At 44.0% G+C, this 26,646-nt stretch overlaps 1 protein-coding gene across 2 annotated transcripts in view; it reads left to right on the top strand.

Moving 5' to 3' along the window:
• Positions 1-26,646, top strand: part of LOC135517547 (neuropilin-1a-like) — a 112,412-nt gene that overhangs the window by 62,501 nt on the left and 23,265 nt on the right. For both annotated transcript variants that reach the window (XM_064941956.1, XM_064941957.1), the window contains exons 7-8: positions 22,018-22,173; positions 26,154-26,298. In XM_064941956.1, the coding sequence (XP_064798028.1) occupies positions 22,018-22,173; positions 26,154-26,298 (301 nt within the window). The remainder of the gene's footprint in view (positions 1-22,017; positions 22,174-26,153; positions 26,299-26,646) is intronic.

Here is a 26,646-nt window from a genome sequence, read left to right on the forward strand (position 1 = left end):
CTCCAGGCCTTGTAAATGCTCAGACTTATTTTTCCATTATTATTAGGTCCTACAATCCATCCCCACGTCACTTAAAAGTTCAAGTTTGGCCAGACTATACGTATATAATCCTCGGGGGCCTTATAATAGATTCGACCTGCAGCCAAATATTTACATGGGGAGGTCCATAAGCAAGGTTTTCCTTATTGCTATGAAAATATTGCCCTAAGGGCCCCTGATGCTCCTTGCAGACTAATTGAATCAGTGTGTGTGTGTGTGTGTGTGTGTGTGTGTGTGTGTGTGTGTGTGTGTGTGTGTGTGTGTGTGTGTGTGTGTGTGTGTGTGTGTGTGTGTGTGTGTGTGTGTGTGTGTGTGTGTGTGTGTGTGGAGAGGGGCCTTGGCTCTGTGGGTGAGTGGGAGGAGGGTCCTTGGCCTGGCTGGGCTTGGCGGGGGCCCATTGTACTGGAGAGGAACCCATGTGTGTGTGTCCCAAATAGCAGCATATTCCCTATAAAGTAGTCTAAAGTAGTGCATCATATAGGGAATAGGTTGCAATTTGGGAGGCAGGCACACAATGCCCTCCCGTCCCGTCCCAGACTACTTCCTGAAGCAGTTCCTGTATAGGAGATGAGACAGACAGTTGTGTATCACTGATAGACTCTCAGAGGGGAAATTCCACACTTAAGCCCTAAGATACCAGTAGTAGGTCAATGGGACAGAGAGGAGGTTACTGATCTACAGAACACACGTTCATACTGTAAACAGGCCAGGCTCTGTCGCAGCCGGCCGCGACCGGGAGGTCCATGGGGCGATGCACAATTGGCCTAGCGTCGTCCGGGTCAGGGAGGGTTTGGCCAGTAAGGATATCCTTGTCTCATCGCGCACTAGCGACTCCTGTGGCGGGCCGGGCGCAGTGCACGCTGACCAGGTCACTCGGGGCACGGTGTTTCCTCCGACACATTGGTGCGGCTGGCTTCCGGGTTGGATGTGCGCTGTGTTAAGAACCAGTGGGGCTTGGTTGGGTTGTGTTTCGGCGGACGCATGACTCTCGACATTTGTCTCTCCCGAGCCCGTCCGGGAGTTGTAGCGATGAGACGAGGTAGGAACTACTAAAAACAATTGGATACTACGAAATTGGGGCAAAAAAAGGGGTAAAATAAAATATATATATATATATATATATATTGTCATAGGTCTTATCATATCTGGAATAACCTGTGAGTTTGACCAGAGAGTTAAGCGTATGAATGCTTCCCATTGGAAACAGTTCACGTATTATGACAACATTTTGTGATGTTTTTGTTTGTTTTGCTCTTTGATAAGTTTTTTTTTTGAGCTGTTCGTGCACACACAAAAATGTTTGAGGCAAGCCGAAGTTCGAGAGCCAAACTCTATGCACCTTCATCGGTCATTGGTCAACAGTAGGGATTCTTCAATGAAGTGTTTGTTGTCATTCAACGAGAGATGACTCGTTTTCATGCAAATGTTTCCACTTGCAAGATTCTGCACGAAACATCATAGTTAGATCTCCTTGGCAAAAACGTCAAAATTAATGACAGATATCTTAATTTATCTGACCATTTTTAAGGAAGTGTATACTGTCTACGACGTCTCAAGATGGACAAACAGTGTTATTGCTGCTATTTCTCATTTTTCAAGCAACCTTCTTTTAAGAAAGTATGCGAACACACTCGTTCGGTTCGCCTAGCCAAGTTCTGAAGCATGCAAAAGCCTTTATGAACATAGAGATCCTATGGCTTAGTTTCACCAACAATCAAGAAGCAATAATAACTTGCAAATGGAAGGATAAAACCAGCCGTTAAAACCAAGTGGGCCGTTCTGTTCTGCTCTGTTCTGTTCTGCACTGCACTGCTTAACAGTTGCCACTTCATATACTACTCCCAATAATCAAGTAGACTTCATAGACTTTCTCTCCTAACTCTGCTCGTCATTTCAGATTGTAATTAAACTCTAAATGGTCACTCTCACGCTGTGCTGATGCCAGAGCAGTAGAACAACGATTTTGGAACAGTTCGGAGTGGTCAATATAGTATTGATTAGTCTGAGGATTTCTTATTTATTTTTATCATTTTATTTGGCAGTAAAATACAAACGGGATCAAAAAAGGGGATATGCTCTGCTGGGTGCTCCAATTCCCTCCTCAGCCAATCAAATGACAAATAAGTCGAAGGCTGGCACATCTGTTTCTAGGGTAACAAAGAGTGAATTCCGTGGTTGGTATAGTGTGTAATTTTGTTAGATGAATTTAGTAACTATGTGTTCATTAACCAATTCAATTAAAACACCCGCCACCAAATTAGCCAATAGCGATTATTCTCGAGAGCTCTCCCCATCATTTCATGTACATTGGTTTATATAACTCTCATTTCGTCATAAATGTCCCTCCTCCTCTCAGACAAGCTGCTTTTCAATTCCATTCCAACACAAACGTATTGCTTATCATATACTACCACATGTTACACAATCTACTGCAAGCCCAACGGTTTCTCCCCTCCCTGGTTGGGGAAATCAAATCAAAATCAAATCAAATTTTATTTGTCACATACACATGGTTAGCAGATGTTAATGCGAGTGTAGCGAAATGCTTGTGCTTCTAGTTCCGACAATGCAGTAATAACCAACAAGTATTCTAACTAACAATTCCTAAACTACTGTCTTATACACAGTGTAAGGGGATAAAGAATATGTACATAAGGATATATGAATGAGTGATGGTACAGAGCAGCATAGGCAAGATACAGTAGATGGTATCGAGTACAGTATATACATATGAGATGAGTATGTAAACAAAGTGGCATAGTTAAAGTGGCTAGTGATACATGTATTACATAAGGATGCAGTCGATGATATAGAGTACAGTATATACGTATGCATATGAGATGAATAATGTAGGGTAAGTAACATTATATAAGGTAGCATTGTTTAAAGTGGCTAGTGATATATTTACATCATTTTTTAAAGTGGCTAGTGATATATTTACATCATTTCCCATCAATTCCCATTATTAAAGTGGCTGGAGTTGAGTCAGTGTCAGTGTGTTGGCAGCAGCCACTCAATGTTAGTGGTGGCTGTTTAACAGTCTGATGGCCTTGAGATAGAACCTGTTTTTCAGTCTCTCGGTCCCAGCTTTGATGCACCTGTACTGACCTCGCCTTCTGGATGATAGCGGGGTGAACAGGCAGTGGCTCAGGTGGTTGATGTCCTTGATGATCTTTATGGCCTTCCTGTAAAATCGGGTGGTGTAAGGGTCCTGGAGGGCAGGTAGTTTGCCCCCTGTGATGCGTTGTGCAGACCTCACTACCCTCTGGAGAGCCTTACGGTTGAGGGCGGAGCAGTTGCCGTACCAGGCGGTGATACAGCCCGCCAGGATGCTCTCGATTGTGCATCTGTAGAAGTTTGTGAGTGCTTTTGGTGACAAGCCGAATTTCTTCAGCCTCCTGAGGTTGAAGAGGCGCCGCTGCGCCTTCTTCATGATGCTGTCTGTGTGAGTGGACCAATTCAGTTTGTCTGTGATGTGTATGCCGAGGAACTTAAAACTTGCTACTCTCTCCACTACTGTTCCATCGATGTGGATAGGGGGGTGTTCCCTCTGCTGTTTCCTGAAGTCCACAATCATCTCATTAGTTTTGTTGACGTTGAGTGTGAGGTTATTTTCCTGACACCACACTCCGAGGGCCCTCACCTCCTCCCTGTAGGCCGTCTCGTCATTGTTGGTAATCAGGCCTACCACTGTTGTGTCGTCCGCAAACTTGATGATTGAGTTGGAGGCGTGCGTGGCCACGCAGTCGTGGGTGAACAGGGAGTACAGGAGAGGGCTCAGAACGCACCCTTGTGGGGCCCCAGTGTTGAGGATCAGCGGGGAGGAGATGTTGTTACCTATGCCGAGCTGTAGTCGATGAACAGCATTCTCACATAGGTATTCCTCTTGTCCAGATGGGTTAGGGCAGTGTGCAGTGTGGTTGAGATTGCATCGTCTGTGGACCTATTTGAGCGGTAAGCAAATTGGAGTGGGTCTAGGGTGTCAGGTAGGGTGGAGGTGATATGGTCCTTGACTAGTCTCTCAAAGCACTTCATGATGACGGAAGTGAGTGCTACGGGGCGGTAGTCGTTTAGCTCAGTTACCTTAGCTTTCTTGGGAACAGGAACAATGGTGGCCCTCTTGAAGCATGTGGGAACAGCAGACTGGTATAGGGATTGATTGAATATGTCCGTAAACACACCAGCCAGCTGGTCTGCGCATGCTCTGAGGGCGCGGCTGGGGATGCCGTCTGGGCCTGCAGCCTTGCGAGGGTTAACACGTTTAAATGTTTTACTCACCTCGGCTGCAGTGAAGGAGAGACCGCATTTTTCCGTTGCAGGCAGTGTCAGTGGCACTGTATTGTCCTCAAAGCGGGCAAAAAAGTTATTTAGTCTGCCTGGGAGCAAGACATCCTGGTCCGTGACTGGGCTGGATTTCTTCCTGTAGTCCGTGATTGACTGTAGACCCTGCCACATGCCTCGTGTCTGAGCCGTTGAATTGGGATTCTACTTTGTCTCTGTACTGACGCTTAGCTTGTTTGATAGCCTTACGGAGGGAATAGCTGCATTGTTTGTATTCAGTCATGTTACCAGACACCTTACCCTGATTGAAAGCAGTGGTTCGCGCTTTCAGTTTCAGGCGAATGCTGCCATCAATCCAAGGTTTCTGGTTAGGGAATGTTTTAATCGTTGCTATGGGAATGACATCTTCAATGCACGTTCTAATGAACTTGCACACCGAATCAGCGTATTCGTCAATGTTGTTATCTGACGCAATACGAAACATGTCCCAGTCCACGTGATGGAAGCAGTCTTGGAGTGTGGAGTCAGCTTGGTCGGACCAGCGTTGGACAGACCTCAGCGTGGGAGCTTCTTTTTTTAGCTTTTGTCTGTAGGCAGGTATCAGCAAAATGGAGTCGTGGTCAGCTTTTCCGAAAGGGGGGCGGGGCAGGGCCTTATATGCGTCGCGGAAGTTAGAGTAACAGTGATCCAAGGTTTTTCCGCCCCTGGTTGCGCAATCGATATGCTGATAAAATTTAGGGAGTCTTTTTCTCAGATTAGCCTTGTTAAAATCCCCAACAGCAATGAATACAGCCTCCGGATAAATGGTTTCCAGTTTGCAAAGAGTTAAATAAAGTTCGTTCAGAGCCATCGATGTGTCTGCTTGGGGGAGATATATACGGCTGTGATTATAATCGAAGAGAATTCTCTTGGTAGATAATGCGGTCTACATTTGATTGTGAGGAATTCTAAATCAGGTGAACAGAAGGATTTGAGTTCCTGTATGTTTCTTTCATCGCACCATGCCTCGTTAGCCATAAGGCATACACCCCCACCCCTCTTCTTACCAGAAAGGTGTTTGTTTCTGTCGGCGCGATGCGTGGAGAAACCCGTTGGCTGCACCGCTTCGGATAGCGTCTCTCCAGTGAGCCATGTTTCCGTGAAGCACAGAACGTTACAGTCTCTGATGTCCCTCTGGAATGCTACCCTTACTCGGATTTCATCAACCTTGTTGTCAAGAGACTGAACATTGTCAATAAGAATGCTAGGAAGTGGGGCACGATGTGCCCGTCTCCGTAGTCTGACCAGAAGACCGCCACGTTTCCCTCTTTTTCGGAGTCGTTTTTTTGGGTCGCTGCATGCGATCCATTCCGTTGTCCTGTTTGTAAGGCAGAACACAGGATCCGCGTCGCGAAAAACATATTTTTGGTCGTACTGATGGTGAGTTGATGCTGATCTTATATACAGTAGTTCTTCTCGACTGTATGTAATGAAACCTAAGATGACCTGGGGTACTAATGTAAGAAATAACACGTAAAAAAACAAAAAACTGCATAGTTTAATAGGAACGCAAAGCGAGGCGGCCATCTCTGTCGGCGCCGGAACAGACATCCTTCCTGTTGTTAGTTTCACTGTGGTCACAAATTGTCTGTTAACACTTCCTCTTGGCCTATGTACAAACATATTCTTCATCAAACAGCATAGAATCCTATCAGTTATAATCCTATATTAAATGTATACATCATTTAGTCATTATTCATAAAAATCCCATAACAAATGTATAATTTTATGAAATCGTTGCTGCTTCACTTATGCCCTCCCTGTGCTCATGAAGAGAGAGGTTTAATTATAACAATTGTCATTAAAAGGCTGAAATTCTTCATTTCATTAAGCCTGTCGGAGGGAGGGAGCAGCAGCAACCACAATCTCTCCACATCGTTAATGGCAGGCACCCTCACAGCAGCACGGCACAAATCATCATCTCACACACCTGTTAGATGTATATAATCAATTCATTATTTATTTAATTCATTATCTGAATGCAATTTGCAGCAGACGTTATATTAGCTATTCATGATGGGGGTGGGGTTTGACTTGTTGATATCTCGGGCATATTTCTGCCTATTGTTTATTCAGATAAAATATATCTACGATATCTAACGTTGGTTTGTCATCCATTTTAATGTTGCCTCTCTCAATCTATTGCGATAAGACAATATCCTGGAGATTCTCATTCGAGTAATAGAGCTTGTGGTCCTAAAAAACTGAAAGGAGTTACCTTTGGTTCATTCTGCCATTCCTATGGGGGAAATTAATAGTGAAAGAATGGAGTTCAGGGATAAATGTAAAAAATAAGGTTGGAGGTTAACACAGACTTAGGATCTCTTATATGTTTGTTCTGTAAGATCTATCAGTTAACATGACCTTCATGAATTATGAAGCCTTTATGTGCTTTATGTGCCTGTTTTATTTACAGAAATGCTTCCATATTCACAAAAAGGGACGTTAGCTGAAGATGATCTCACAGAACAAAATGTAAAAGATCTCCTAAGCCTGTGTAAACACAGGCCACCAAAAGTGTTGTCGCACAAAGGCCAGGGTCCGACGAGAACCCGGGTCACAGGCAAGCCTGGAGGAATGGGCCCACTCCAGAACCACGGAGCGGACAGAGTCAGGCACAAATACCACCTCGGAGACCGAGACAGAGGGTTCGGCTGGAACCACTGCGCCTCCCGGACATGTTTCTCTATACCCCAGCTGAGTGCTGTCGCCAGGCACGAGGTTGGAAGGATGGTCTCGGGCTCCAAGGTGGTAACTATGGGGTTATAGCGGTGAGACAGGGCATCCGGCTTGATGTTCTTGGACCCCGGCTGGTAGGAGAGGGAATAGTTGAACCGGGTAAACAGCAGGGCCCATCTCGCTTGCCTGGAGTTGAGGCTCTTGGAGGTGCGGAGATACTCCATGTTTTTGTGGTTGGTCCACACAATGAACGGATGTCTCGCCCATTCTAGCCAGTGCCTCCATTCCTCCAACACCATCTTCACAGCGAGAAGCTCCCGATTCCCCACATTGTAGTTCCTCTCCCTGACTTTGAGGTGGTGGGAGAAGAAGGCACAGTGATGCAGCTTAAGGTCCAGGGCAGAACATTGGGACAGGACAGCTGCTGTGTTTTCTCAACGCCAGTGTACCCAACCATCCCAAATTCTCTATTTAGTGCACTACTTTTAACCATGGTTGCATCCTATTCAATATTTAGTGCACTACTAGACCAGGGCCCACAAGGCCCATAGTTGTGCACTATATAGGGAATAAGGTGCCATTTAGGATGCAATCCAAAAGTTTACTACCTATTGAATCACCCAAAACCAGAGTTTGCCAAACTCAGTCTTGGGACCCACCCTGGGTGCACATTTAGTTTTTTGCCCTAGCTCTACACAGCTGATGCAAATAACCAACTCATCATCAAGCTTTGATTCAACAGGTAATAAACTACCTGCCCTGCTACTCTCTCAGACTGAAATCTGTAATCATGCCACATCTGACACACACACGCACACACACAAGTACACACACCCGCACACACATACCTGCTACACCCGTTAGACCTACCCACCTCACACATCATCCCTCTTTTTTCAGGATAAAATAGATGATCAACTGCTTAGTAAAGACGTGCATAATTTAACGGAAGAGAGAGCTAAAAATACGCTCGTAATTCCGTCAGGTAAACCCAGTTATGAATGGAAGTTCTTCGAGGGAGCTCATAGGTTTCACAGCAGTACAGCGTTGTTGTGGTTATAACATTTTTATGAAAGAGGAATTGATTATACTTTAGGTTAATGGCATTTTTTAAAAGCCCAAACCAATATAATAATATAACACCATCTAGCCAGAGTCTCTACATGGAATTAGAGGAAGAGGCAATAGTGATGAATCACTATCTATCACACTGTTCAGAAGTACTGTAGTCTGGTCCCAGACAAACAGGTCTGGGATCAGGCTAGTTTAGAAATACTGTGCCTGAACACGCAAGGTATCCGTTTGTTTGTTTTGGATTGCCAAAGAGGATCACACAACCTCCCCATGCAGCCAGAGATCTACTGTAGCTGGGAGTCTGTGTTTCTGTCTGGTCTACGACTACCAGCTGGTGTTTGACTTTGAAATACAGTAAGATAATTCCCCCTTTCTGTTTGGTGATCAGCTTTTTCTGTGGTTGTTGTTGTTTTTAGAGAGAGAGAAAGAGAGAAAGAGAGAAAGAGAGAAAATAAGAAGAGAAAATGTATTATTGTGTTCCCTGGAGTTTCCTGATTATTCATACAGCCCACACACCAACAGATGGGGAATCTATTTTTCCCATGCACAGTCAGGGAGGCAAGGCAAAATAGAGCCCAAACTCAGTAAAAAACAAAACTATCTATAAACTATCCTTGAGAAGTGATTGTACTAACTTCCACCAGCTCAATTATGAGGTCGTCAAACAGTAAGATAATGGCTTTGGAAGTCATTGTTCTCTGAAATGAACTCTGTATTCCCTTCTGCTTCTACCAACCACAACTCACCCCTCAGCTATTCAGTTGGCAGCCACATAACAATGAGTTAACTGTAACTGTAACTGTAACCTCAGACAGTGATCCTGTTCCAGGGTCTGAGTCCCAAATGGCACCCTAGTCACTATATATATATATAGTGCAATGGATGAGGATTATGACTTTGTCCGACACTGTCTGTGGTGATAATAATAGATGATTCATGGGAGTAATCTCATCGAACTTGAGGAACACATGTTCCCTCAATTCTTTGGGGTATTGAGCATATTTCAGGTCTGCTGAGCACAAACTTGAACATTGAAAATTCTGTGCAACTTCCGGAACGCATTTACTGTGAAAACTGGGGTTGTACCCACTTTAAGTTACAGTTTTAACAGTGGCCAATCAGGCTGCTGTGTCTATTTGGTCATAATGTAGGACTACGAGAGTGGCCTACCATCAGAAACAATGTAGAAAAATGCATCCCATAACATTTGAACATGGGAATAGCTGTTCTGTCAATAGCAGCATGTAGGCTTACATTCCATGAGACTCTTTCAGACAAGGAGGTGACTGAAAATGTTGTGTTGTCTCATGCAAGAAACCACTTTATAAAATAAAATGAATTATTATTCGCATGACATTATTAGAGAGAAACAGACAAATTATGCTACCCTCTGCCTATTGGCTTCTTAGCTCATTCAAGACCATATCACAATACTTCACTGCCCCTTTAAGACATAAAAAAGCTCTTTACCTGATTCACTGATGGTTAGAAATGCTCACATGTTGTGCTCTTGTAGGGAGCAACCACTCCCATATAACTTACTAACTAGCAAAGAATATGAACAAATGTGCTCAGGTGGCTATATGCAGCTCTCACTTTAATATCAAAACAAAATCATATACTCGCAACTACTCATGCTATAAACACAGTCCAGTTCAAAGTGAATGGCACAGATCCACATATGGCAATGGCTATTTGCGTATAGGCCTACTGCAGATCTGATTGGTTATGGCACACCAGTCTGTGTAGGATACAGGCCTGAGTCGTGCCTGTCAATGCAATAGAATCCTACCCCAAAGCACTCTGCCTACAAGAAAATCTATCGCACAGTTAGTTTTGCATACTAAGTCTTGCATAGTTTGCTTTGTTTCGGTATGTTACATTGAAAGTGGCCAATATGGCACTGATTCGAGCACAATTCCCACAGTAGAGCAAAACTTTGATTGTGTTAACTAAAGGGGAAAACTCTAGAAAGTTGAGCGAAGTTCAATCTTGTGCTTCTCTGAGCACGGGATAGTAAGATGACACTGACAGATATGGCAGCTCTGCATCTAGCACTTAAGCAGCTTAGAGGGAACATTGGTCATGACCACAGTCAAATTCCACGTGACCGTTGAGTCACGGTAATCTCTTTTTATGCACTCTGGAGACGTGTTGATAGTACCCAACTCACTAATGACCTTCAGGTCGCTAATAGCCTGGTACTCATAGCTCTATTGTCCCTCTAGCCACTCTGACATCATTGCAAATGCAATCAAAATCACATCAAACACAAAAAGATCAGGGCCCATATTCATAAAGAGTCTCGGAGTAGGAGTGTCGACCTCGGGTCAGACCCACCCCCCTGTATTGTTTGTGTAAAACTCACCTCAATGTGATTGAACAATTTGAAGAAAGAAGCTCAACAACAGGTTGAAAGTGAGTAGAAAACATGGTAATTGTTTCAAAGCCAAACACAATGGAATGGACATCGCTTCCTTAGGCAGGGGTTCCCAAACTTTCTCTCTCGGTCCCCCCCCTTTCATCATTGGGGAACATCCCACCCCCATCCCCTGCGCACACGCACGGACCACGTCTATTTCTATTGGAACAAGCACTGTTAATGGCACAAACTGTTCACATCCCTCTTGTTGGTGGAGAGGATTTTGTAGGTTTAAAGGTCAGTTTCTTGCAAATCAATACAATTTTGCCATGTCTAATGTGTATGCATTTGATATTTGAGTGACTCAAACATTATAGCACTATCTATGGTCTAAAAAAAATGAAATAAAACGAAGTTTGCTGACATGGGCTAGTTGATCTGGACATTTCTGAGAATTTATAAATAGTATGGAATGACTAACATGACAAGAGGAACTGATGATACCCTACCCAAGTTCCGAAATTGCACCTTCGAAATTGCATTGTACTATTACAACTTTCAAGAGTAAGTTAAAAGCCGTACTGAAAATGTTACCCTCGCCCCATAGCTTATACTCCAAAATTAAACAAATTGAAGTAGTTGCCTATGAGTGTGGCCTGTATTATTATACATACTGGATGGACTGTTTACCTTATCCTATGCTCCAAACTATATATCCATGAATCTGGGAGAGACCGTATTGGCCTAGGCAATGCGGTAGGTTGATTGATTGTGCAGGCCAGCTTACAGAGTTAGCCTACAATTATAGTGAATTTATATTTGATGTTCAATAGCCTTGTCATAGGGCATTTTTTATATTTTCTTAATAGGCTGACACATTACCTTAAGCTACAGAATATCTCACCACCATGCATTTCCATCTCCTCCTCTCTCTTCTTTATTATATCATAGACATTGCGCAGAGGGGCTTTAACAGTTTAATGAAATGCATTTAGTTGTGAAAACATGTTACTATCGATGTTCCCAAACAGATTTCACTTGATTTCCCAAATTAAGCACTGGGTAGCTGCAGGAACAGGGTTGGAGAGCCCATGGCATACAGAGTTTGGGTTGAATATCATCTGTCACACAGCGAGAGGCTGCATGTTCCTCAAACAGTGGTTGATAGATGGAGTGAAATGTGTTCTTAGAAGCCCAGACATTTCTATTTGCAAAGTAATGTTTTGATGGTTGCCACTAAAAACAGGAGGATCCCAGCCTTTACTGCTACTATATTTATTTCTCAGTTGCTAAAATGAAGCATTACGCCACTATAAAACTGAGAAAACAACCTCCATTCGGATACAGGCGACATGTATTTTTCACCTGCCCCTAACCATTTGATAATGAGCCATTGTAAATCGAAAGAAATTTGACATGTTAGTAAAGACAATACATTGAGAATCGTTTGATTGGTGAAAGTATGATCACTTGGTGAGAGAACAGCGTGTGCAGCCTGAGGCAAGGAAAAGAGCACAAGCTTTTTCTGCAACTTTTTAAAATGACCAATAGCCTATAGTCGCATCATGCCGCCCATATACAGTGCATTTGGAAAGTATTCAGACCCCTTGATTTTTTCCACATTTTGATATGTTACAGCCTTATTCTAAAATGGATGATATTATATTTTTCCCTCATCAATATACACACAATACCCCATAATTACATAGCGAAAAGAGAGTTTTTGAAAATCTTGCACATTTATTCAAAATAAAAAACAGAAATACCTTATTTACATAAGTATTCAGACCTTTTGCTATGAGACTCGAAATTGAGCTCAGGGGTATCCTGTTTCCTTTGATCATCCTTGAGATTTTTCTTCAACTTAATTGGAGTCCACCTGTGGTAAATTCAATTGATTGGACATGATTTGGAAAGGCACACACCTGTCTATGTACGGTCCCACAGTTGACAGTGCATGTCAGAGAATAAACCAAGCCATGATATCGACGGAATGGTCCGTAGAGCTCCGAGAAAGGATTGTGTCGAAGCACAGATCTGGGGAAGGGTCAAAACCAGTTCTGCAGCAGTGTCAAAGAACACAGTGGCCCCCATCATTCAACCCAATGGTCACTGACAGAGCTCCAGAGTTCCTCTGTGGAGGTGGGAGAACCTTCTAGAAAGGGAAGAAGAAAGGGATACTTAGAAGGACAACCATCTCTGTGACACTCCAGACGGAAGTCACTCCTCAGAAAAGGCACATGACAGCCCGCTTGTAGTTTGCCAAAGGGCACCTACAGGACCCTCAGACAATGAGAAACAAGATTCTCTGATCTGATGAAACTCTTTGGCCTGAAGCATGGTGGTGGCAGCATCATGCTGTGGGAATGTTTTTCAGCGGCAGGGACTGGGAGACTAGTCAGGATCGAGAGAAAGATGAAGGTAGCAAAGTACAGAGAGATCCTTGGTGAAAACTTGCTCCAGGGCGCTCAGGACCTCAGACTGGGGCGAAGGTTCACCTTCCAACAGGACAGCGACCCTAAGCACACAGCCAAGACAATGCAGGAGTGGCTTTGTAACAAGTCTCTGAATGTCCTTGAGTGGCCCAGCCAGATCCTGGACTTGAACCTGATTGAACATCTCTGGAGAGACCTGAAAATAGCTGTGCAACGACGCTCCCCATCCAACATGACAGAGCTTGAGAGGATCTGCAGAGAAGAATGGGAGAAACTCCCCAAATACAGGTGTGCCAAGTTTTTTTAACCTGTTTTTGCTTTGTCCTTATGGGGTATTTTGTGTAGATTGATGAGAGTGAAAACATGTTTTAATACATTTTAGAATAAGGCTAAAATGTGGAAAAAGTCAAGGGCTCTGAATACTTTCCGAATGCAATGTATGTTTTGATTTCTAAGACATTCTAAGGTTTGTAACATTCACAACAAAAGTTGTCAAATAACTAAATCTAGCATACATAACCTGTTTCAAATTATCGTTTTTACGCTCAACAAAGCCACTTCATATGTGCTCGCTTCAGAATGGGAAAAAGGCCCTTTCTATTGTATTCAGCTAAGTTCAACTATATTCTTCTTACTATAAAATCATATAATATAAGATAACCTGTACTTTTACTTCACCACATTCTAAAAGAAAATAATGTACCTTTTAGTCCATACATTTTCCCTGACACCCAAAAGTACTCGTTACATTTTGGCAGGAAAATGGTCCAATTCGCACACTTATCAAGAGAACATCTCTGGTCATCCCTACTGACTCTGGTCTGGTGGACTCACTAAACACAAACGCTTCATTTGTAAATGGTGTCTGAGTATTGGAGTGTGCCCCTGGCTATCCATGAAATCGGAAAAAAAACACAAAACTCTTCCTTCTGGTTTGCTTAATATAAGAAATTTGAAATGGTTTATACTTGTACAATAGATGGCCGATATCATCCCAGACACATCTGGCTAACTTGATGGGTCATGTAATCATCTGGCGAAGTGGAGTGTTTTGAATTAGACATGTAGCTTGCTAGATAACTAGCTAAATAATGAACCAGCATAATCCCAACTCATACTACTACTGTACCACCAATAGAAACTGATTGTCATAGCTGTAGTATGAATCTGGAAGTAGGTCAATCTAACTAACTAGGTTCAATGTTAGCTAGCTAGCTAACATTACGCAATAACTAGCAATGCAAATTGATTTTTGATTTGAATAATATTACTACACAGATCATACACGTAAGGTTAGCTAGTGAGCCAGCAAGCTAATGTTCGCTTGCTAACTTTTTCCAACTGATCTGTTGATAGTGCCTGCTAAATTCAGGGCATCAATGTTGTTGAGAAAAGTAGCAAAACTTTTTTAGTTCTCGATGGCTCAAAAAAGCAGTGGTAGAAAGGACTATCAACACGTCTTCTTCTTCTTCTTTGGTTGGCAGATCGCATCCAACTTAAAAGGTGCATACACCTCCACCTACTGTACTGAAGTGTGAGGCCAGTCACAGCCTACCTAAATTAAATTATCATCATTATTCCTGTTTCTAAAAGGAAAAGAATAGCACCACCAACTAACATCCACTGACATCCACTCTGCTCTTGATAAGAAGTTACATTGTCTGTCTTTATTGATATGTTGAAGGATTTTGACACCGTGGACCATGCTGTGTTAGTGCAGGTTAAAATGTTGTGGAAATACTGGTCATTCTCTAGATTGGTTTATAAATTACCTATCAAATCGTACACAATGTGTAATGGCGGATGGTTGTAAATCTGTGTCCATAGAGGTGTTCTCTGGTGTTCTGCAAGGTTCTATTTTTGGGCCCAATGTTGTTCATTTTGTATATCAACAACATTGAGGATCTTATTGAAACAGCGGATGTTCATTTTTATGCAGATGACTCTGTTCTTTATTCAAGTGGTAGGAGTTTATCTTTGGCTTTTGAAAATGCCCAAAGAGCATTTAACATCATACAGCAGAATCTGTATGATTTGGCCTGACATACTATAGAGCAAGTTAAAGTGTACAAATATTTGGGTGTTTGGGTTGATGATAAGCTGAGCTTCACTGTGCATGTAGAGAACTTGATAAGGAAGCTCAAGCTGAAAATAGGTTTTTATTACCGGCATGAGGCTTGTTTTTCTTTTGAGGCCAGGAACGAGCTGGTACGATGTACATTACTGGCGGTTTTAGATTTTAGTGATGTTATATATATGCAGGCCTCAACCACTGCCCTGAGAGCATTTGATTCAGTGTATCATGCAGCCCTCAGGTTCATTACAAATCTAAAACGTCTAACACATCATCATGATCTCTACAGCGCTGTTGGCTGGTCGTCATTGACCTTGCGTAGGCTGAAACACTTGTTTACACTGATTTTTAAGGCCATATTGTGTAAAATGCCATTTTACACCATACCATACCCCTGTCTGCGCATTATGCCCTGAATATATTCTTCCATGCCCAGAAATCTGCTCCTTTTATTCTTTGTCCCCAACGCTCCAGGCGACCAGTTTTGATAGCCTTTAGCCGCACCCTCATACTACTCCTCCTCTGTTCCGCGGGTGATGTGGAGGTAAACCATTTCCCCAGGCACCCTCATTTGTTGACTTCTGTGATTGAAAAAGCCTTGGTTTCATGCATGTCAACATCAGAAGCCTCCTCCCTAAGTTTGTTTTACTCACTGATTTAGCACACTCTGCCAACCCTGATGTCCTTGCCGTGTCTGAATCCTGGCTTAGGAAGGCCACCAAAAATTCTGAGATTTCCATACCCAACTGTAACATTTTCCGTCAAGATAGAACTACGAAAGGGGGAGGAGTTGCAGACTACTGCAGAGATAGCCTGCAAAGTATTGTCATACTTTCCAGGTCCATACCCAAACAGTTTGAAAACTACTGCAGCTACTCGCCCAAGCCTCCCCAGCTTCTCCTTTACCCAAATCCAGATAGCAGATGTTCTGAAAGAGCTGCAAAACTTGGACCCGTACAAATCAGCTGGGCTTGACAATCTGGACCCTCTAATTCTGAAACTATCCGCCGCCATTGTCGCAACCCCTATTACCAGCCTGTTCAACCTCTCTTTCATATCGGATCCCCAAACATTGGAAAGCTGCCGCAGTCATCCGCCTCTTCAAAGGGGGAGACACCCTGGACCCAAACTGTTACAGACCTATATCCATCCTGCCCTGCCTATCTAAGGTCTTCGAAAGCCAAGTCAACAAACAGATCACTGACCATCTCGATTCCCATCGTTCGTACCTTCTCCGCTGTGCAATCTGGTTTCCGAGCCGCTCACGGGTGCACCTCAGCCACGCTCAAGGTACTAAACAATTGTAACGGCGTTCTTCGTTTGTTGCAAGAGAGTCGGACCGAAATGCAGCGTGTTGGTTACTCATGTTTTTTAATGAATGAATAAACGGAACTATACATGAAATAACTAAATAAATACAAAACAACAAAACGGAACTTGAAACCTAATTACAGCCTATCTGGTGAAACTACACAGAGACAGGAACAATCACCCACGAAATACAAAGTGAAACCCAGGCTACCTAAATATGGTTCCCAATCAGAGACAACAAGAATCACCTGACTCTGATTGAGAACTGCCTCAGGCAGCCAAACCTATGCAACACCCCTACTCAGCCGCAATCCCAATAACTAAAAAACCCCACTACGAAATACAACAACATAAACCCATGTCACACCCTGGCCTGACCAACTAATTAACGAAAACACAAAATACTAAGACCAAGGCGTGACAACAATAGCATAATCGCCATCGATAAAAGACAGTACTGTGCAGCCATCTTCATCGACCTGGCCAAGGCTTTCGACTCTGTCAATCACCATATTCTTATCGGCAGACTCAGTAGCTTCGGTTTTTCTAATGACTGCCTGGCCTTGTTCACCAACTACTTTGCAGACAGAGTTCAGTGTGTCAAATCGGAGGGCATGTTGTCCGGTCCTCTGGCAGTCTCTATAGGGGTGCCACAGGGTTCAATTCTCGGGCCGACTCTTTTCTCTGTATATATATCAATGATGTTGCTCTTGCTGCCGGCGATTCCCTGATCCACCTCTACGCAGACGACACCATTCTGTATACTTCTGGCCCTTCCTTGGATACAGCGCTATCGAGCTTCAATGCCATACAACACTCCATCCGTGGCCTCCAACTGCTCTTAAACGCTAGTAAAACCAAATACATGCTTTTCAACTGTTCGCTGCCTGCACCCGCACGCCCGACTAGCATCACCACCCTGGATGGTTCCGACCTAGAATATGTGGACATCTATAAGTATCTAGGTGTCTGGCTAGACTGTAAACTCTCCTTCCAGACTCATATCAAACATCTCCAATCTAAAATCAAATCTAGAGTTGGCTTTCCATTCCACAACAAAGCCTCCTTCACTCACGCCTCCAAACTTACCCGAGTAAAACAGACTATCCTACCGATCCTTGACTTTGGCGATGTCATCTACAAAATAGCTTCCAATACTCCACTCAGCAAACTGGATGCAGTTTATCACAGTGCCATCCGTTTTGTTACTAAAGCACCTTATACCACCCACCACTGCGACCTGTATGCTCTCGTCGGCTGGCCCTCGCTACATATTCGTCGCCAGACCCACTGGCTCCAGGTCATCTACAAGTCCATGCTAGGTAAAGCTCCGCCTTATCTCAGTTCACTGGTCACGATGGCAACACCCACCCGTAGCACTCGCTCCAGCAGGTGTATCTCACTGATCATCCCTAAAGCCAACACCTCATTTGGCCGGCTTTCCTTCCAGTTCTCTGCTGCCTGTGACTGGAACGAATTGCAAAAATCGCTGAAGTTGGAGACTTTTATCTCCCTCACCAACTTCAAACATCTGCTATCTGAGCAGCAAACCGATCGCTGCGGCTGGACATAGTGCATCGGTAAATAGCCCACCCAATTTACCTACCTCATCCCCATACTGTTTATATTTATTTACTTTTCTGCTCTTTTGCACACCAGTATCTCTACCTGCACATGACCATCTGATCATTTATCACTCCAGTGTTAATCTGCAGAATTGTAATTATCCGCCTACCTCCTCATGCCTGAATGTATATAGACTCTTTGTTTCTTTCTACTGTGTTATTGACTTGTTTATTGTTTACTCCATGTGTAACTCTGTGTTGTTGTCTGTTTGTACTGCTATGCTTTATCTTGGCCAGGTCGCAGTTGCAAATGAGAACTTGTTCTCAACTAGCCTACCTGATTAAATAAAGATGAAATAAAATACAAAATGAAAATCTCTGTTCTTTTTTAGTCAGGTCGGTAAGTAAATATCAATTACGGTCCCATTCTCATTTGCTTCTAACAGTACCAGAAATTGCTGCTATTGGACCAGGTCTCTCTTGGAAAAAAATATGTTATCTCAATGAGAAAAACCTGTATGAATAAAGGTAAAATAAAAATAAAAACCCTACACCTATATACCACTTTTTCATAAAAATAAACAAAAAGTACACCCAGCTACTTCTCTGCCTCAGCATACGACACCTTCTGCACTACTCTGACTCTGCACCACTCTGGCCACTTCAACCTGCCTCTCTCGCACTGGACACTTCTGATCCCCAGCCACATGAGCACCCTTTACAGTAGACACACACAACTTTATCCACCGAAAATACACAATCCTCTGTCCCACGCCCTCCTGCACACTTCCCACATCTTGGAATGTCCCTCCTACACACTGCTGCAACATGACCACTGCACCTGAAACAGTGCAGTGGAGTCAGCACAAAAGTTCCAACAGGATAACTGACACTTCCTAACATGACTTTGTCTGGTAGAGACTCGAACTCAAAACTCAAAAGGACTGACAATGACTCCTATGTTTCACCACGCTCCCCACCGGGTCTGCGTCACATCAAACACCAGGAATTTTACATTTTCAACTCCACACTTAACGCTACCCCAGAAATCACTCCTTTCAATGGTGCCCTATTCCTAAGAGCAAAGCAAGAAACAGATCTTGGCCCAAGTTGCATGACACGGAGCGTCTGCTCTCTTTGGTCCAAAAAAACAAACAAATATCACAAGTCCACTACAGGTTACCTTCACCGATTCAACTGCACCCAACTCCTTTCTCACGCATCCTGAGGGGTGTTAAGGGGTTTGGCTGAGCTATGCCTTCTATGCCTCAGACACACACACACATACACACACACCGTGCACACACTCACAGATACAAACACACTCCGAGTTAAAGAAGTGCCAGCAGATATGATTACCCTCTTTGTCCTATGCGTTTTGGACTGTGTGAAGTATGTTCAGCCATTATTATTTTAGCTTGTCTGTCCAGTATCCACAACCCTTGCAACACTGGTCTGTTAGCATTGCCATGGTTCCCTTTTCTGCTCTGTTTTGACTGAAACAAGGAGTCATAAATAAATCATGTCTCTCATTAGCACAGCCCTGTTATCAGGCTCATGTCTGTGAAATTGATCCAGTATGTCTGTTCTCTCCTTACACCAGAATAGCCTTACAAGTCCCTGTCCTTCAGATCCTCAGGTCCTCAGCAAAGCAGCCCGGCTTCTCCTCGCTTCAGCTTTATTTTCCTTATTTTTTGTTCTTCTGTTCTCTCCTCTCTTCTCCTCTCTCTCTCTCTCTCTCCTTGTCTTGTCTTCTCTTTTGCTCTCCCTCTCTCCTTCGCCTCACCTCACCTCTCCTCATGGCCCTCACTCAGAGTACTGCTCTTTCGAGCCATGCATTTTTTTAACATGCTCAGACTGGGCCTGATAGAGGAATCACAACTCTGTGTGTCTGAGTCCATGGTCTGGAGGTACAGAGCAGAACATCGTGATCAGGTGACTGCTCACTGACTCATAACTAAGAAGAGTGAAGGAGACACAGGCAGAGGAAACCATTTAGCCAGCGAATGACACAGCCTATCTGACTGACTATACGTTTTCATGAGGTCTCAATTAGGGGTGGTCACTGACTGAGAGAGCTCCTAACTCTCGTAACGTTCTAATTCCATTATTCCATTATGGCTAATGAGGGTCCAAGCAGAAGGATGATCCAAGGCCAAGTCATCCCATTTGACCTTGTCTTCTCAGTAAGCCACTCTGTCATTGGTTCAGGTCAGCCGTGAAGCAGCACAGGAGGCAACTCTCATGACATGCCATCCCCTATAAAAGGAGATGATGAGAAGGAGGAGGATGAGGAGGAAGAGGACTTGCCTTGCCTTGCCTCACTCTTCTCCTCTCCTCTCTCATTTTCCCCCCATCCAGACCGCTCTCCATCTGTACTAGCACATTTTTCCTTTCTTCCCGTCTCCCTTCCAGCCTTGCGATGGGGATAGTGACTCGTCTGTTATTAAAAAGGAATGCTCTGAAACAGGGGATTTGATTCTGTCTCTGTTTATGGGCAACAACAAAAAAATCTGGGCCTTATTCTGTAAACCCAGTTAAGCTCCAAGGCGAGAACAAAAGTATTCTGTCTTTCGCTCTCTTTTTTTCTTTCTTCATTCATCCATCGGCTGACAATGTATTCACAATGTATTCACTGTGATATGCAGATGTGAGTCTGAGTCTTAACTATGATATGTTAAGCATGTGCAATGGAGCAAGAGAGAGAGAGAGAGGAGCACTCTTCACTGTTTAAGGCTGTATGGATGTCTTTAACCTGCACTGCCTGGGCTGCCTGTGCTGACTGGCTAGCTGGCTAGAGCTCTAGTCAACTGGTTTAAGCTGGTATTGAAAGGCTGATCTCCTCGGCTCTCTGTGGTTGCATACCACATGGCTCCCGATTTAGTGCACTAGCCGTATGGACCCTCGTCAGTGTAGTGCACTATAGGGAATAGGGAGCCATTTGAGATGCGTCCTTTACTCCTTATTAGCATCAGTGTGTCCTGTCAAATGAGAGAATGAGAGAGAGAGCCAAACTAGGGCCCGTTAAATGCTACCATTGCAGCATAACCTCACTCTCCGCTACTGGAGGCTTCTCCCACGAGCCCTCCTCTCCTTCATCAGTCGTCCACCAGTCTTTCCTCCCCTTCTCTTCTGTTCTGAATAGAGAGATGAGACGCAGGATTTAAGTGGCATCCATACGGGCAGACCAGAGGATTGAAGACAAGTCAAAGGGACAAGTGTTATTTTTCTTTCTCTGCGTGAGGGACCAGCGAGCCGAAACAATGTCTTTTTTCTCTCTGAGTGGGGGCTACTGTAACTAACAGGCCACGTCTGAACTGTTTAATCAATCCAGACTCAAGCCCCTACTGTAACTTTAGCCCTGTTAGACAAGCTTGATGGAACATGGATCTGTCCATTTAAGGGGATCCATGGGGAGATGGGGTGGTTGAGGTTGAGATGTCGTGATTGTTCAGAGTAGGAGTCAACCCATGAAGAGGCAGTGCCAGGAGTATGGGTTTGCTTCTTCCTGACAGAGACAGACCGAGACAGAGACTGTTCACAGTTCTGATAGAAAACAGTGTAAACATTCTCAAACCCTGATGCATGGAAACCTCCTTCACTTTAGTCTGTTCAGCATCACAGTCCTTTCAACCTTACTGACTCTGTTCTATCTCCCTTCTCTCCAATAACCTCTTGGCCCGGTTTCCCCCAATCTGGCAGTCGGCTCGTAAAAATATAATAACAAATCAGTAATGTTACAGCAGTTCATGATTATTTATGAAGCTCCATTTTTTGCTTTAACGCCGCCTTATACTATTTGAAATTCAATCTAATATCGGCTTTTTTTCTGTTTTGAATATGAGGAGACTCCATTCATTCAATATTCACTTTTATCAAATAAGCTCTTCCCATCACAGGAAATTAAGATTTCATCCAGTGTCCTTTTTTATCAATAGAATATCATTCCGTACTCCTGCTGTTTATTACATTTCAATCATAGTTTGATGAGGTGGGCGAAAGGTGCTTTCCAATAACTGTTTAATATCGTCAGTATTTGGTACTTGCACTATAGTTTCTCTTTATACTGAAAGTACAGTATTTCTGTTTGCTCTGTACTATCCCACAGAAAAGATCAAGTTTGAATTGAACTTTACTGACCGTTCCCTCTCTCCTCAGGTGGACTTGGGTTTCCTTCGGTTTGTGTCGGGCATCGGAACACAGGGGGCGGTTTCCCAGGAGACCAGGAAAACCTACTGGATCAAGTCCTACAAGGTGGATGTCAGCTCTAACGGAGAAGACTGGATCACACTAAAGGAGGGGTCAAAACAGAAGGTAAGAGAGATTACTCCTCACCCACTCTGTACCCCACTGCCCACCTCTAAGATTGCATGGTGTCATAAGCGCATAGACTTGTCTTATACTTCAGCACTGTGTGTGTTACTGCAGAAGTAGCAGTACTTATAGAATAGTATATCAAAAGCAGAAGACATGGCCAACCAGACCCAGTACTTCAAATAGCCAGTCATGTGTAAACTAACAGTCAGCCAGAGTTGAATTGTGGTCTCCTCCTTAATATTAGCTTGGATCTCTGTCTCAGACACACCATACCTCAAAAAAGGGGAATGCCCCTGACCTGGTCTGTGTTCTGTCTTTGTGTAACAAAAATGTTCCCACTATAATATTATGTGCTTAGAGTGGAATGCTAATATACACAACATTGTGTGAGAGAGACTGTATTTACAGTGCCGTACTACTCTCTGTCGTTTAAAGAGACTACAGTCGCCAAATCAAATTAGATTTGTCACAAGAGCCAAATACAACAGACCTTACCGTGAAATGCTTACTTGCAAGCCGTTAACAAACAATGTAGTTCAAGAAATAGAGTTAAGAAAATATTTTCAAAATAAAATAAAACAAATAAAACACAGAGTAACACAAAACAACAATAACGGGGATACAGGTTAGTCAAGGTAATTTGTACATGTATGTAGGGGTAAAGTGACTATGCATAGATAATAAACAGGAAGTAGGGGTGGGGGGGGCAATGTAAATAGTCCTGGTGGCCATTTGATGAATTGTTCCGTAGTCTTTCGAAGGAAAGAAGCGGACCAAAATGCAGCATGGTGGTTATTCATGTTCTTTAATGAAATGAACTAGACATGAAATAACGAACAAAACAAAGAACAAACATGAAAACCTATACAGCCTATCTGGTGAACACAAACACAGAGACAGGTACAATCACCCACGAAATACTCAAAGAATATGGCTGCCTAAATATGGTTCCCAATCAGAGACAACGATAAACACCTGCCTCTGATTGAGAACCACTCCAGACAGCCATAGACTATGCTAGGTACCCCCACTAAGCCACACACCCAACACCTAACAACACCCCAAGACAAAACACACCACAATAAACCCATGTCACACCCCGGCCTGACCAAATAAATAAAGACAAACACAATATACTACGACCAGGGCGTGACACTTATAGCTTGGGGATAGAAGCTGTTAAGGAGCCTTTTGGACCTAGACTTGGCGCTCTGGTACCAGTTGCCGTGCGGTAGCATAGAGAACAGTCCATGACTTGGGTGACTGGAGTCTTTGACAATTTTTTGGGCTTTCCTCTGACACCGCCTGGTATATAGGTCCTAGTCATTTAGTGGGGGCTGGATGAAGTCATTGTTTACTGTGTGTCAGGTTCTGGTATTTTTCTGAAGAAGGAAAGGAGTTATTAAAGGCTTTAAGAAAGCAGGAGTAAGATGGATGAATGAAATAGGGAGGAGGGAGAGAGAAAGAAAAAGATGAATGGATGGAAAGAGGAGAGGTTCCATGTTTGAGAGAGAGACAATCAACCCGAGCGTTACTAACCGATCAGCAATCAGCCTGTGAAACAGACCAGCAGACTCTCCATCTGTAAACATCTCTCTGGCTGTTCACACTCCACAGGGCCATCAAGATGTTAGTTTGACCAGCCTAAGGATCTGTGGAACCTATAAACAGTCACCATTGTGCGTGTGTGTGTTTGTGTCTAAATGTGTGTGTGTTTATGTCAAGGACAGCAATATTTTCCCCAAATAGCAACAAAAGTAGCACTTTTTGTGCTTGTGTGTGAGTGTGTGTACCCTACCCACAACCCCTCTCAGGCCCAATTTTTTTAAGACCTCTCCAAAGTATACAGTTCTTTTTTTAAAGCACCGGGTGCTTAAATGTGATGTGGAAAACCATGTTTCTCTGTTCCCGGACTCTAAAGTGCTTTTGTGAGGAGTGGGTCCCATTTACTAGGTGCTGAGCCCGCAGTTTGGCACTTTACCTGTGATGGTGATGGCGCTAGCTAGCTGGAAATGCCAGGTACTGCGACAGAGAGAGAGAATCTCTGACCGGCCTGACATTTAAGAGAGTGGATAACTATCTTTTTTTTCCATTCCTTACTTCCGTTACTCAGTTGATGACTATTATCTATAGGGAACCATGAGTGGGAAGTAGGGACAGGGAAGTGAGGATGGGGACAGGGAAGTGAAGATAGGGACAGGGAAGTGAAGATAGGGACAGGGAAGTGAAGATAGGGACAGGGAAGTGAGGATAGGGACAGGGAAGTGAGGATAGGGACAGGGAAGTGAGGATAGGGACAGGGAAGTGAGGATGGGGACAGGGAAGTGAAGATAGGGACAGGGAAATGAAGATAGGGACAGGGAAGTGAGGATAGGGACAGGGAAGTGAGGATAGGGACAGGGAAGTGAAGATAGGGACAGGGAAGTGAGGATAGGGACAGGGAAGTGAGGATAGGGACAGGAAAGTGAAGATAGTGACAGCGAAGTGAGGATAGGGACAGGGAAGTGAGGATAGGGACAGGGAAGTGAAGATAGGGACAGGGAAGTGAAGATAGGGACAGGGAAGTGAGGATAGGGACAGGGAAGTGAGGATAGGGACGGGTAAGTGAGGATAGGGAGGGGGAAGTGGGGATAGGGACAGGGAAGTGGGGATAGGGACAGGGAAGTGGGGATAGGGACAGGGAAGTGAGGATAGGGACCGGGAAGTGAGGATAGGGACAGGGAAGTGAGGATAGGGACAGGGAAGTGAGGATAGGGACAGGGAAGTGAGGATAGGGAGGGGGAAGTGGGGATAGGGACAGGGAAGTGGGGATAGGGACAGGAAAGTGGGGATAGGGACAGGGAAGTGAAGGGAAGTGAGGATAGGGACAGGAAAGTGGGGATAGGGACAGGGAAGTGGGGATAGGGACAGGGAAGTGAAGGGAAGTGAGGATAGGGACAGGGAAGTGAGGATAGGGACGGGGAGAGGATGGCTCTTAGATGGACTTAAGGTTCCATTGACCCTGCCTGCTGACAATTTATCTAATTTGTGTCATACACTTCAGCCAAGATTAGGTTTACTGCCAAGCTGCTACTGATTGGCTAGCATTATTCTCCCACAGGGTTAACACCACAGTACCACTGGACGTCTACAGAGTACAGTGTCACTCAGTCAGACAGGTCAGAGAGGTCGCACCAAGTGTGTGTGTGTGTGTGTGTCTGTGTGTGTGTGTCTGTGTCTGTGTCTGTGTGTGTGTGTGTGTGTGTGTGTGTGTGTGTGTGTGTGTGTGTGTGTGTGTGTGTGTGTGTGTGTGTGTGTGTGTGTGTGTGTGTGTGTGTGTGTGTGTGTGTGTGTGTGTGTGTGTGTGCGTGTGTACACGCTTTACTATACTTGTGAGTACCAGAAGTCCACACAAGAATAGTAAAACCAACTAAAATTCAGAGAATACTATTTTTGGGTTAGGACTAGAATTAGGGTTAGGGGTTAGGTTTATGGGTTAGGAGTTAGGGTTAGGGTTGTATGTACATGTATGTGTGTGTCCGTGCCTGCGTGTATGCGCACGTGCTTGTAATAAAAGTTGTTCAGATAACTGATGGAGTAGCGGAAAGATGTTCAGAATCACTGATGGAGCAGCAGAAAGGGCACTGTGCTGTACTATACACTCATCTGTGTCTGTCCTCTCTGGAAGACATGTATTACCTGTATGTATTAGTTTAGTTGACATGTCATTAACACTCAGTTTGGTGGTACCTCATTTTGGTGTTAAAACTGTAGGCCAAAAGATTGAATTCCTGTGTTGCTTTTTGCAGCAGTGTTACAAGTCAAATAGTTAATGTGGCCATTAAAATAAATTACAATATACTGTCCCTATGCTGTGTGGTAAACTGTGTGATGCGAGGCCCAGGCCTCAGTTGGCCAAGTGGGCCTCTCTCCTGGTGAATCTGCATCACGTACTAAACAAACTGTGAATAATTAACAACTTCTTGTCTCCATCCCAGGTTTTCCAAGGGAACACCAACCCTACTGATGTTGCCAGGACGATGCTTCCCAAACCCACTCTCACCCGCTTCGTCCGGGTCCGGCCTGTTACCTGGGAAATGGGCATCGCTCTGCGCTTCGAGGTGCACGGCTGTAAGATATCAGGTCAGTACCATAGAAATCTCAGTGTTTCACACTGTCTGGCACTGGAAGACCAGACTCTACTTAGCGATGTTAGTTTGCCATCCAAATGGCAAAACAATATTCAAATGCATGCAAGTCACTGACTGTTGATGATATTTTATTTACCCGATTTTACTTTCTGGTAAAATGAGTAAGTGATATTTTTGCACAGGGCTCCTTTGGGATTTGTTTAGGCCTTTTGTCTCTCGTGTAACCTACCTGGTTGATGTTTTCCTCCTCGTCTTAGCTGAAATGGTTTACTATCTCACTGTAGTGAGAGCCCAGTGAGAGAAGGTTTACTCTGAGGCAAGTGCTGCCTTCTGCATTATG

This window comes from Oncorhynchus masou, chromosome 28, assembly GCF_036934945.1.
Source record: "Oncorhynchus masou masou isolate Uvic2021 chromosome 28, UVic_Omas_1.1, whole genome shotgun sequence".
Taxonomy (NCBI): Eukaryota; Metazoa; Chordata; class Actinopteri; order Salmoniformes; family Salmonidae; genus Oncorhynchus; species Oncorhynchus masou.